At 33.2% G+C, this 13,840-nt stretch overlaps 2 protein-coding genes across 2 annotated transcripts; one reads left to right on the top strand and one right to left on the bottom strand.

Annotated features, from left to right (window-relative positions):
- Window positions 1–3,451: 3,451 nt before the first annotated feature.
- On the bottom strand, window positions 3,452–8,767 carry LOC134228700 (transmembrane protein 127-like). The gene is made up of 4 exons (XM_062710379.1): window positions 8,695–8,767; window positions 7,430–7,804; window positions 4,724–4,894; window positions 3,452–4,537 (listed from the first exon to the last, which is right to left on the bottom strand). Exons 2-4 carry the CDS (start codon window positions 7,785–7,787, stop codon window positions 4,227–4,229), a joined length of 840 nt encoding a protein of 279 aa, XP_062566363.1. The 5' UTR covers window positions 7,788–7,804; window positions 8,695–8,767; the 3' UTR covers window positions 3,452–4,226.
- A 390-nt stretch (window positions 8,768–9,157) lies between these two features.
- On the top strand, window positions 9,158–13,267 carry LOC134228701 (mediator of RNA polymerase II transcription subunit 28-like). Its single transcript, XM_062710380.1, has 4 exons — window positions 9,158–9,242; window positions 11,342–11,408; window positions 11,808–11,920; window positions 12,698–13,267. The coding sequence occupies exons 1-4, from the start codon at window positions 9,180–9,182 to the stop codon at window positions 13,121–13,123; spliced, it is 669 nt and encodes a 222-aa protein (XP_062566364.1). The 5' UTR covers window positions 9,158–9,179; the 3' UTR covers window positions 13,124–13,267.
- The last annotated feature ends 573 nt before the right edge of the window (window positions 13,268–13,840 follow it).

Genomic DNA, 13,840 nt, shown 5'->3' with positions numbered 1-13,840 from the left:
CAATCATTTGCGATTGCAAAACAGAGATTATCTGATAAATACAGTTTCACGATTTGTAAACTATAGTTTACAAACCGTTAACTATAGTTAATGATCTGATAAATATAGTTTCACAATTTGTGAAACTATGATTAACAACTCTTAACTATAGTTTACTATGGCACGCCAAATTCACAAAAATGAGATTATCATAGTTTCACAATCGATAAACTAGGTTAATCGGTTGTAAACTATAGTTTACAAACCGTAAACTATAGTTAACAACGTTAATCTATATTTCACATCTGTAAACCATAGTTAACGCGATGATCTATATTTCACAACCATAAACTATACTTTACACCGAAAACAATCATTTGCGATTGCAAAACATAGATTATCTGATAAATACAGTTTCACGATTTGTAAACTATAGTTTACAAACCGTTAACTATAGTTAACAATCTGATAAATATAGTTTCACAATTTGTGAAACTATGATTAACAACTCTTAAGTATAGTTTACTATGGCACGCCAAATTCACAAAAATGAGATTATCATAGTTTCACAATCGATAAACTAGGTTTATCGGTTGTAAACTATAGTTTACAAACCGTAAACTATAGTTAACAACGTTAATCTATATTTCACATCTGTAAACCATAGTTAACGCGATGATCTATATTTCACAACCGTAAACTATACTTTACACCGAAAACAATCATTTGCGATTGCAAAACATAGATTATCTGATAAATACAGTTTCACGATTTGTAAACTATAGTTTACAAACCGTTAACTATAGTTATCGATCTGATAAATATAGTTTCACAATTTGTGAAACTATGATTAACAACTCTTAACTATAGTTTACGATTGTAAACTATAGTTTACAAACGTGAATCTATGTTTATCAACAAAATCTATTGTTAACGCTTTATTACAGAAAGATAAACTTAAATTAACATTCGTAAACTATAGTTAACAACCGTTAAATATAGTTTTACAGATGAAAACTATACTTAATGAATCGTAAACTATAGTTTACTGTTTGTAAACTATAGTTTACAGTCGATAAACCTAGTTTATCAATTGTGAAACTATGATTATCTCATTTTTGTGAATTTGGTGTACCATAGTTTACGATTGTAAACTATAATTTACAAACGTGAATCTATGTTTATCAACAAAATCTATTGTGAACGCTTTATTACAGACAAACTTAGATTAACATTCGTAAACTATAGTTAACAACCGTTAAATATAGTTTTACAGATGAAAACTATACTTAACGAATAGTTAACTATAGTTTACTATGGCACGCCAAATTCACAAAAATGAGATAAACCTAGTTTCACAACTGATAAACTAGGTTTATCGACTGTAAACTATAGTTTACAAACCGTAAACTATAGTTAACGATTCGTTAAGTATAGTTAATGATTCGTTAAGTATAGTTTTCATCTGTAAAACTATATTTAACGGTTGTTAACTATAGTTTACGAATGATAATCTAAGTTTATCTGTCTGTAATAAGCGTTAACAATAGATTTTGTTGATAAACAGATTCACGTTTGTAAACTATAGTTTACAATCGTAAACTATAGTTAAGAGTTGTTAATCATAGTTTCACAAATCGTGAAACATATTTGTCAGATCGTTAACTATAGTTAACGGTTTGTAAACTATAGTTTACAAATTGTGAAACTGTATTTATCAGATAATCTATGTTTTGCAATCACGAATGATTGTTTTCAGTGTTAAGTATAGTTTACGGTTGTGAAACATAGATTATCGCGTTAACTATGGTTCATGGATGTAAAACAGTCCGTAAACTATAGTTTACAACCGATAAACCTAGTTTATCGACAGTGAAACTATGTTTATCTCATTTTTGTGAATTTGGCGTGCCATAGTTTACGGTTTGTAAACTATAGTTTACAGTCGATAAACCTAGTTTATCAATTGTGAAACTATGATTACCTCATTTTTGTGAATTTGGCGTGCCATACTTATGATCTGACACTTATTTAGGGTCTCCCAGAGCAAAATGTGGACTTTCCCATTATAATCATATAAGATGGGGGTATCATTTTTTGAGCTCATTGCTCACAGTACCTCTAGTTTATCTTAAAATTGAAAATGGACTTGTTGATAATTATTATGTTATATAATATTGCATGTTAATATATGTCCAAGGGACACAAAATTTATGAATTCTGATATAGGGCTAACAGCAGTTGAGGACAGGCCAAGAAAATGTTTTAAAAATAACTACAGAAATGTAATAAATATATTTAATCACCAATTTACGAAGTGTACAATCATTTACAATGACTGTATTATATTCCTAAACAAAAGAATAAAGAAAGTTAACATGTGAAACTTAACATGTCATTAATGTTATGTTCGATTAAACAATTAAATTAATCAGTACTAAAAAGCATCACAGATCTTTATATAAATGCACAAGATGCCAATAGGCCACATCACAACTTATCTGAATAACATGACTCTTTCTAGAACAAAAATGTCATGAAACCACTTCTAGCTTGCTCAAACTAAGCCATATGCTTCACAATTCTAAATCAGAGTACGTACAGCACATGTTCTTATTCTATACATATAATATATACAACAACATTGATTTTCATCAACAACACAAGCATTAAATTCAAACAGAAAAAAAAGTTGAAAGCATAAACATGATAAAGGTTACTTTTTCAAAAAATAATATTAAAATCATAATAATAATGAACATATAAATGCAAAAATGGGAAAGTGGTTATACCGGAAAGAAAGCAACCACAAATCGTTAAAATATGAAAAGGGCAGAATATTATTGTAAAGGGAGAGGACTGTTGCTTTTCTGGAATTGAGTATTGCATTTCTGACATTTTATTTTCCTTTCCGACATTTTTCAACATATTTCGACAGAAATCTTGCAATACACTTATACTGTATAAGTGTATATACATGCAGCACTACAGTAAAACTCGGTTAAAGTGAAGTCCTGGGGACCTGTGAATTTAATTCCATATATTCGTAATTCGTTATATCCGTATAAAGAATTTGTATAAACATTATAGCGAATTCGCACTATGCATTTTTTCCTTCAAGTATTACTACTAACTATGTGAGTGAAGCAAATATTACAAAACATGTCTTTGATTTTTAACTAAGGTTTTCTTATGAATTGAATTTTTTATACAAATGCTAAAAGGAAATAAAGTAAGTTCAATTGATCAATTTTTTTTATAATCTTTGAAAGTTCGTTATAAACGATGTAAATTTCATTATATTTAACCTCAACGGGACTCAAAATCAGTTTGCTATATCCGTAAATCGTTATATCAGAGTTCGTTATAACTGTAAGATTTTACAAAGATTTGTTAAGAATTTTGCCGGGGGACCCAGAAAAACTTCGCTATATCCGTGAATTCACTATATCAGTGTTCGTACTAAACGTGTTTTACTGTATATACATGTATGTCTAGTTTAAAAGATTTGCATGAGTTAAATGAACATGCAATTTTTGCCTACAAAATGTCCACTGAATAATCAGAGACTGTATTGAATTTAAATTAGATAAGATGGAATATTTATTTTCGAAATTTTTTATTGAGGAAGTCTAATTCTGTTTTTATTGCCAGATAAATGCTGTGTGATAAATGTCTGAATTGAAAACTTTAAAATGTCAGAAATGATATTTATAAAATGTCAAAAATGAAAAGGTGAATATTTCTAAAAATTCTGGAAATGAAATTCAGCTGACAGGATACACTATACTTATCTTTTGGCTCAAGTGAGTTCAACGCATTTCTAATGTAAAGATAAAATACAATAATAGATTAAAAACATCTTATAAACTTACAACAAAACAATGACTTGCATAAAAAAGTTTGCAATTTTTTCAATAATACAGTCATTTTGCTGAAATACAAACAATTTTGCCTCAATCCTTAATCCAAATGGTTTTAGTTCTAAATGAAATGATCTGCAATGTCTTGATCACTCAAAAGTTTATCTGAAAGTTTTGTAATACATTCAACAGATTACTTTTTTTCACTATGTTTCATCTCTGTAAGTGAAGAGACTAAATTAGTGTCATTCAGATCAAAATATGTTGTATACTTGCAATTTTTTTTTTTACAATGCTTTAGAGAGAACATAGATCCTCCTACAGTTTACATGTAGATGTTTGTTAATTTAAATAAATTTAACCAAAAACAACAACATGAGTTAATTATGCCGAGTAAGGAGGGGGAGGGGGGTGGTGGTCCGGGGGACCGGTTCCTGGGTCAGGATGTACACAGTCATATGCATGTTCCTCTAACAGAGCATTGGCCTGATCATCTTCATACACTGGGTATCTCCGTAAACAGTTTAATGCCGTAGCAAACACTCCCATGCCACCCGCTGCGGCTATCAAGTAGAAGCTGATGTCAAAGGTCACAGTCACTTTACTTCCTGTGTGAAGTTTTGTCATTTTCTGAAGGAAGAGGACCTCCGTCACAAGCCAGTAACAGAACAGGTCTATAATCACACAAAGAATCACTGAAAAATACAACAATTATACAGTAAGTTCAAGTATTTTCATCCCCCCCCCCTACAAGGTACATATAATCTTTTAATTCTCTCTCTCCTGTGCCCCTGAGCATGCTGGTCCTGCAATGTATCTTTTAGTAAGACATACAATTTTGATCTTCCTACATAAGAAAATTAAGTACATTTTTGTAATACCTGCTATGATATTGAGGATGGCATTTCTGTGTATAATCTTCAGTGACCGCTGTGTAGGACCCACAAGATCTAATATAAAGGCACACAGTGTACACAACAGAGCCAGGAATGTGAAGGAGATAATGGTCTTCATCAGACTCACTGCTTTATGAGTCACACAGTTGTCCATAGCTGAAATAATAAAATTAAAGTAAAGTACAATCAACAGAATGTTCAATATGTTTTTCAGTAGCTGCAGATCTGTAGCTCTCCGAAAAAAATATATTGATAGACCGGAGAGCTACAGTGCCACCCGTTGAAAAAACTGTATATTTATTGCGCACAAAAATGTGCGCTCGGTTCTTGATTAATTCTTCCAAATTCTTACCTCAATTGCAAAAAAGGGAAGATTTCAAAAAATTCCTTTTTCCTCCATCAAGTACTCTCGTAGTTGACATCTGAACGAAGCATATTTGACCGAATTATCTTTGAAACCAAAATGGCTGTATAAGTAAGCGAAATGTTCGATGATTACAATATCAGGGTCAAGAGGACTATTTACTACAATTATGAGGAATGTTTGGTGGTGGAAACAGTGAAATAATATGTTAGGAACATACGGTTAGTAATATTTTGAGATTACAGTTTTAAAAACATGGAGAAATAAATTGAAAACCGAGCGCAATTTTTTGTGGCAATAAATGTACAGTTTTTTCAAAGGGTGGCACTGTAGCTCTCCGGTCTATCAATATATTTTTTCGGAGAGCTACAGATCTGCAGCTAGTTTTTCAGGTAACACATTTGTATCTCATGGTTTTATTTGCAAAATATGTATGAATTTTCTTGTTCACTGCAACTCCCACTACATAAAAACTTCATTTTTCAAAGACGTTTTTCCTGCCATTCACATGATAGCTGCTCATTTCAAGCAATCAGTGTAACAGGAAATCACAATTTATAAAAGTACAGACAGTTATTCCATTTCCATATAATCCCAAACTTGATGAGGCAAAGAGAAAGTTGAGATATCTGAGGATTTCAGACAAAATAAAAAAAAAAGTTTGAATTTTAACCTCACTTCCACATATCCATGGCGGTATGTCTTTTAACCACAAGGAACCACAAGGAACCCCAAGGAACCACAAGGATACCACAAGGATACCACAAGGACATCTTATTTAATTTTAATGAGTCTAATTATGGTTTATATGTGCAATTTTTAGTCATCTGAGTCACACAGGTGACCTATTGCTATATGTTATTGTCCGACGTTGTGCTTCCTGCTTGTCTGTTTCCTAATTTTTGAACCATTTCAGCTTCTTTTTTAGCTCTACTGGTCAGAGACCAGAAGAGCTTATGCGATTGTAAGGTATACGTCGTCCGTCCGTCCGTCATTATTAGAAGTGATTAATCATTATTAAGGTTAATTGATTAGAACATGTTTTATTCTGTAATAAAACCAAAATGGAATGAGCAGCATTCCTTGACCATATAAGCCCTCAACACTCTGAATGACCAAAGGAGACAATTTCCTTTATTAGGTGCAACGCACTATAATGGTACAATTTTAAAAAAGTTAATAATATAATACCTCATCTGCAGAGTCTTTTATCCTTTGAACTTAATTTTTTACATTATATTTTGACTAAATGCATTTTAAAAGCATGCCAATATTTTGTCAGCTTGGTGCCCAGGAGTAAGGAAAAATATTTTAATAATTGCATTAATGTTGATGGTTTTGGTCCCACACCTTAGGCCCGGGGGTAAGAGATTTTGAAATCTGAAAAGTTTGCTCCCCTTTACTTATAGATCTGCTTTGTGCCAAAATTGATTGAAATTGGATGAGCTGTTCAAAAAAAGAAGCTGAAATGGTTCAAATGACCAAAACTGTAGAAGGAGTAGCTTTTTAAAGGAATTTCACAGAAATTCTATTTTTAGTAACCATGGCAACACCGTTCATCGAAATAAAAAAAATGAGGCAATATTTTAAGTATCTTACTGTAGTCTACTTGTATGCCAAGTTATATTGAAATCAGACCAAAACTGTAGGAGGAGTAGCGTTTTGAAAAATTGTTTACAGACAGATGGACAGACAGACAGCTAGACAGACAGCTTGACGGATGGACGTATGACATACACCTTACAATCGCATAAGCTCTTCTGGTCTCTGACCAGTAGAGCTAAAAAAGAAGCTGAAATGGTTCAAAAGATTAGGAAACAGACAAGCAGGAAGCACAACGTCGGACAATAACATATAGCAATAGGTCACCTGTGTGACTCAGATGACTAAAAATTGCACATATAAACCATAATTAGACTCATTAAAATTAAATAAGATGTCCTTGTGGTATCCTTGTGGTGTCCTTGTGGTTCCTTGAGGTTCCTTGTGGTTCCTTGTGGTTAAAAGACATACCCTATCCATGGTATTCAAAATATCAAAGTTTGCAATAACAAAGTTCAGCAGTATGTAATCAACTAGTTGCAAATTTATAGCTAACATTTATGCACCTAGGATCAATATAGGGCAAAGAATTACTTGGAAACAAAATTGCTATAATATCTTTAACATGTGATGTTACCCCCTATCCTGAGGGTATTAAATATGCTTAAAAAACTTTATTGAACTGCATATAACCATTAAAAATGACAAACGGATGAACACTCCATGTATAGTTTCGCACCTATCTAGATACATGCACAGTTATCTACACCCTATAAAATACTTACTACTTGATGTGTCATCTCCGTACTGGTACAGAATATGGGTCACAGAATTGCCAGTAGCACAATTTAAATTGTAAGTCTCCAGGAAGCGTCCCGCATAGAAGAACTGGTAAGCTCCTATGTGATCCAGGGAGACACAGTCCCTCAATCTACAGCCACCCCCGTGTAAGGAGATCCATCGGGGCTCGGCTAGGGAGGTACACATTATAACTATGGCCACCATACTACACAAGGCGGACCAGAAGTTTTTCTCTTTTAGTTTTCGTCTACTGATCCTGCGTGAAGAAGATCGATGTCGACTCCGCGTCCTACTTCTGTGGGACTCTCGCCCACTGCTGCGACTTCTGTTAGATCGAGGCATGATTTCACACCTCTTCTCTATGTAAACAATAAATAAATCCTCATATAAACAACACAAATTGTATTACCCTGCCATCACCACATGATAATGATGATGAAGAGATGGTGAAATAACGGTAAATCCATGGTGCAACAATTAAATGTAGATATTAATGTGATGCCCCAAAGAACTTATATACTGCCTCACTAGTGAGCTAGCTTTCCTAGTGATGCAGTAGAGTCTACCTCTATTTCAGGCAAGTTAAGCAATGGCTAGCCTGTTCATGCAACTCTTGGATGGGTGACCGCTTCATCTTACACCACTTTCATTTGAACACATCACCATCATCTCCCTTTTGCACCATCTTTTCATTGTTATCACACCATCATCTCATTGTCATTGCATGATCACATTATTGCACTACTGAGTGCCTTTTAAGATCGATCTTTGGGAGCTCAAAATAAATTGCCTCCATTAGACATGTTGTACATTGGCAAATGAACGATGAGAATTATTTAAGACTACTTGTCAACAGCACATCAAAGCTGATCATGCTGATAGCTTCCTGGTACTTATACAAAGCATTGAGTTAGATGGTACTCCTGAATCTAAGGTGCATGTAACTGAAAAGTCATACACGTGTATATCTTATTTTTGACCAAACAGACTACCCGTATATAAGATAGCTGAAGATTCATAACTCTTTGACAAATTATGTTGACCTATACCACATGTTTTAAAATACACACCTTTAAAAGTTAAATTAAGATAAAATACAGTGTGACAGTCACCAGATAAGTTCCATTTCTCCACATCATATAAAATACCAAATATTATGCATAAATCAAAACACTGAACAAAAATAAAGAAAAAGATATGTAGGTTTTAACATTCACTGTAAAAAGACATTAAAATGAAGTTAAAGTACCTCAACTGCTCAAAGAAACTTCTTTTTTAGTTTCCCCTTCCTGTTTTGTTTAGTTTCAATTTGTTTATGTTTAGATCATGCTTTGGGTAAAACTAGTAAAATTGAGCAGGGAAAAAATATAATACAATGAATGTTTGAAAACTATTGAATTCAGATAGGGTTGTGTAATATGGAATCTAGATAGAATCGTATCTGAACAGAGCCACGATACTCGATGGTGTGATAGTGAACTACGCAGCCCTATTCAGATTCCATAATAAATTGTTTATATTTGATCGGGATCGAACCAATGTTTTGAACTATTAATAAGGTGATCTTGAAATAATAAAAGCATGCATTATTATTTACTTACAAAGATATAAGGGAGCATATCTATATATAAATAATTTTTTATCTATTTTTTAAAACCTTATCTAAGGGAGAATTGTAAATAAGCACTTTATCATGCTTCTCCTGCCTTTAGCACGTTTAGTAAGACCAGCAAGATGGCGGCTGTGAAAGATTCGCAGAATCCTCATCTTATTGATGAGTTAGAGGGATCATTTTTGGTAAATATATAGAATCACCGTGGGAATCTATAGAATATTTCAGAACATTTTATAAAGTAACATCGATAAATCTACCAGTGACCTATCAGTATGATAGCTGTAACTCTTAAAAACTGTCTGAATTTTACCTTTTCATTTCAGAGGTTTTTAAAACTTGAACACCTGAATGAATAGGTTCTCTCTATTATATAGTTATATTTTAATACATGTTAAGAGATATCTCTTTATAACATATTTTTACCTAGCTGCAGATCTGTAGCTCTCCGAAAAAATATATATTGATAGACCGGAGAGCTACAGTGCCACCCATTGAAAATAACTGTGTATTTATTGCGCACAAAAAAGTGCGCTGTTTATGGAATAATTTTTCCAAATTCTTACCTCAGTTGCAAAAATGCTAGATTTCAACAAAGTCTTTACTCCTCTATCAATTACTTTCGTACTTTACATCTGCATGTACGAAGCGCATTGGACCGAATTATCTTGCAAACCAAAATGGCAGTTTAAATAGGCGAAATTTTCGATGTTCTCAATTTCAGGGCCAGGAGGGCTTTTAAAACAATTATAAGGAATGTTTTGTTGTGGAAACAGTGAAAGAATATGTTAGGAACACACGGTTAGTAATATTTTGAAATGACAGTCTAGAAAACACGGAGAAATAAATCGAAAAACAGCACACTTTTTTGTGCACAATAAATATACAGTTTTTTCAATGGGTGGCACTGTAGCTCTCCGGTCTATCACTATACATTTTTTGGAGGGCTACAGATCTGCAGCTAATTTTTACCATAATGCAATGAAACAAGACTCTTCTGGGACACAAAGCTCACCTGAGTAACCATGCCCCCTTTTTTATCATGTACATTCCTGTGTTAAGTATCAATAATATTATTAATGTTATGGACGATTTCAAATAAATTTGCTTTTATGTTCCTATAAAGATTTTTTTTTCTTTCTGTAATATGGAAAGGAGGAATGAGTAAACATACATTGAAAATTCATAAATACATTACATACCATATATACTCGCCTATAACATGTATAACTTGGGGTTTTGTGGGGGGAGTTAAATTTTGGTCAAAAACCCAATGTCCAACTTACAGGTGAGTCATAAAGAGACTTTTTGCTGGATGGTGAAATGTTGCATTTTATATATATTTCTGACGACTATTGAAGTACAAAGTCTAGATATACACGTATATAAACATTTATGCATTCAAAGGTAATACATAAAGTACAAATATTTACTTACTTTAGTGGTTTTATTTTTATCTTAAGCATGCATTACTTATTTGTTTAATGATTTAAAAATTAAATATTGCCATCATTTTTAGAAATATTTAATAATTGAAACCGGTTAAAAAAGCACTGCATTGATTTAATATTCTCAGCCGATTCTGGCCAAAAGATGCATCGACTTGTAAGCGGGTCAGTGGCAATCCCTTCAAAATAACCTCAAAAAATACAATCGACTTACAGGCGAGTATCTACAGTATATAGTGAAAAAATATGGCTTGACTGAGAATGGAACCCAGTGCATCACTAGTCAGGTGCTCTAACCACTGAGCTATCAAGGCTGATGTCCTCAGTCCATCCCTAATTCCTACATATCTATTCTGATTCAAAATTTGATCACCCATCATGACCCCACTTTATCCCCAGGTTAGGAGAAAATTTTTAGACTTTCCTAAGTATTTTTATGTAAAACTTTGATTGCATATGGCCACAGTTACACCCCACCCCTTGCATCATGGTATGAACAATATTGAATCTATGACAAAAATTGAGCAGTCCATCACCTTTACCTCCTTGTGATTAGATTTTCCCAGAGGTACAAACATATTTTACAGTGACCTTTAAGTTTGATCTTTTAAACTGTTGGTGCTAAGTTTTGTATTTCAGAGGTGTATTCATTGTGAAAAATTTTTCCTTATATACCAGTATTTTTTTACCTTATTACCTTGAGTACAATAGATCACACAATTTCATGCATGACACCTTATTTTTATGCCATAGATTGTTGTTTGGTAATTATAATAATGATAAGTGTTTCACAAACACTTTTTTTTTTAACTACAGGGTATTTATTTTTGTTGTAGAGTTGCATGGAAAGTTTGACATCTCAGGAATATTTCAATGTGCAAGACTTGGAAGAAATCAAAACAGGTAAAGGATTTTTAATATTTTGGAGTTCATATCATTTATATGATATATGATGTATATATGATATATATATGATGTATTATGTGAAGGAAGTGTTCTACTTTGGCTAAGTTTTGTGGCAACAATTTTCTTTAATGATTTTCTTTTTATATTTTAGCTAAACCTAGTGTCAAGCACTGTGGCTATGTACACTATGCAATACATCTATTACAAATAATAAGATACATGTTTTTAAGATTTTTGAATTTTTTCTTTCTTTACTTTTTATTTTTTTGAACAATGACAAGTTCTTGTCAATGAGTTCTTGATTGGAAAGGCAAGGGAGTAACCAGTAACTTCAAATTGGAAGATTTGACAACTTAATAAAACATAGACATTATGGCATATTGTTGCTGTTTTCAGGAATGGAGTTAAGCTTACAGAAATTTCTGGAACTGGCAAGGCAGACAGAGGCATTCTTTCTTCAGAAACGTTTAATACTTTCAAAACAAAAACCAGAACAGTTTGTTAAAGATGTAAGTATGTGTATTTAATTAACCAGAACTTAGAGCTTATTTGAATCAGTTTGTTTTTATTTCCAACTTTCCTGTAAATGCAGAGTTATTTTTTTTCCTGTCAGATTGTCTGTCATAAAAACATTAACCTTGGCCTTAACTTTTTATATAAGAGAAGATGAGGCTTTCATATTTCAAATGAGCATTACTCGTACAAATGTGCATTAGGGCTAGATAAGATGCAGGTCTGTAGCTCACTGGTCTGAAAAAAGGGATACAGCTTTATCCTGGTCCATCTGTCTGTCAAAATGTTCTACTTCCTCAAACTACTCTTATTTTTTAACAAGTTGCCAACTCATCTTTTGGAATGTGTTTGGTGGTGTCTTGTAGGTGTACAAGAAGGTTTTGAATTTCTGTTTTCACTATGAGGAGAATTAGGGGTCAAATAACATCACTTACTTATTCTACAAAAAAACCTGGTTCCCAGAACTATTACAATTTTTGCAGCAGCCCATACATATTTTGAAATTTGATTGGCAATGACCTCTAGATGTGCACTAAGGTTTTCAGAATTTCATTTTTTCCCTGGGGACAATTTGGGGCCTCTAAAATGATGTTTTCTAGAAAACATTGTGCCATGAACTCCTCTTTAGGGATTATATCACTTTCCCCAGAAATACTTAGTAGCAACATTTAGCATTGTTAATAATGCCAAAATTAGATATTTACATTGAACAACTGGGTACTTAATTATTTGTTTTCAATTATATTAGCTACAACTGTAATGTTTATTTACAGGAAACAGAAGATTTACGTGCTGAACTCGAGAGGAAAGATATAATGATAAAAAAGCACCAGGAGCGGTTACAGAAATGGCAGACAATGTTAAATTCTGTGAACAAAGGATCTTTTTATACCTCCCCACCTCAACAACAAATGTCAGGTCCCTCTGGGGGCCAGCAGTACCCCTCCCACTCTGTCCCTCCAGGGCCCTTCACAGGGGGTGGGGGGATGCCCGGACAAACTCACATGGGCCTTTCCTCTACTGCCATGTCAGGGGGCCAGTATTCACAAACTGTACCGCAGCAGGCCTCTCATATGATGCTGCCCAGACAGGGGTCTACATCTGGTGTTCACCAACAACAGCCCCCTCCAGCCTATCCCCAGGGGCCACTACAGTACCTAGAGCAAAGCATGTCAAATATCGGAATGCCACGAACATAGTGTCAAAACTATCATTTTATTGGCAAAATTCTGCATATGTACCAGAATATATATATACATGTTCATTTTCATTGTTTTATTTTTGAAGCAGTCTGTATTGAAATGCCCAATTGATATGATAAATAAAGTTATTATGTATGTTTATGTATGATTTATTCCTTTTTAACAAAGGAAGTGACTAGTTTGAATTGTCTTGTGTTTTCAGCCATGTTTTGGTTGATGTTCATGAGCAGGGAACAATCTTGATTCATGCCATATAAACAGATAGTAGTGAATTCTGTTACAAGGCCTATGAGGTAGCACTTTATGGAATATTTTTTAGATCCCACTACTTAGGAGAAGTGGACTGTTTAGAGCACATTATTCAGAATAATAAAGAACGGGAACACTATGTTTGCATAAATGAAACTCAACATTTTATTCGACAACTATATATGGGTCGACTATACTATAGGTCTTTTTTATGGTCTTTTCAGTATTACTAGTAACTCGGTTACAGCTAAAATCATTAGATTTTTTCAAAAGATTTCCAACCGTTACTAAAACTTCTGTACCAAATTGAATACCACCTCTACTCTTGATTATTATTTTTGTAGTTTGCAGAACATAATACTCAAAATACTATAAGATGTTTGCATATTATAAAAACACATCTTTTCTATCTCCAGATTCCAGAATCTAAGGTACTGGTCCCAGGACTAAAAACTAAGAACAGGC

This window comes from Saccostrea cucullata, unplaced genomic scaffold (assembly GCF_032062105.1).
Source record: "Saccostrea cucullata isolate Sc308-1 unplaced genomic scaffold, CSIRO_AGI_Scuc_v1 ctg54, whole genome shotgun sequence".
In the NCBI taxonomy this organism is placed as follows: Eukaryota; Metazoa; Mollusca; class Bivalvia; order Ostreida; family Ostreidae; genus Saccostrea; species Saccostrea cuccullata.
Note: the sequence above shows the minus strand (reverse complement) of the source record. Positions and strands in the feature narration are given on the sequence as shown.

Coding starts and splice junctions, on each gene's coding strand:
- LOC134228700 (XM_062710379.1), bottom strand. CDS start 7,787: ATGCCTCGATCTAACAGAAGTCGCAGCAGTGGGCGAGAGTCCCACAGA. Junction 4,895..7,429: donor CGGAGATGACACATCAAGTA/GTAAGTATTTTA, acceptor TTATTATTTCAG/CTATGGACAACTGTGTGACT. Junction 4,538..4,723: donor CATCCTCAATATCATAGCAG/GTATTACAAAAA, acceptor TGTATTTTTCAG/TGATTCTTTGTGTGATTATA.
- LOC134228701 (XM_062710380.1), top strand. CDS start 9,180: ATGGCGGCTGTGAAAGATTCGCAGAATCCTCATCTTATTGATGAGTTA. Junction 11,409..11,807: donor CTTGGAAGAAATCAAAACAG/GTAAAGGATTTT, acceptor TGCTGTTTTCAG/GAATGGAGTTAAGCTTACAG. Junction 11,921..12,697: donor CAGAACAGTTTGTTAAAGAT/GTAAGTATGTGT, acceptor GTTTATTTACAG/GAAACAGAAGATTTACGTGC.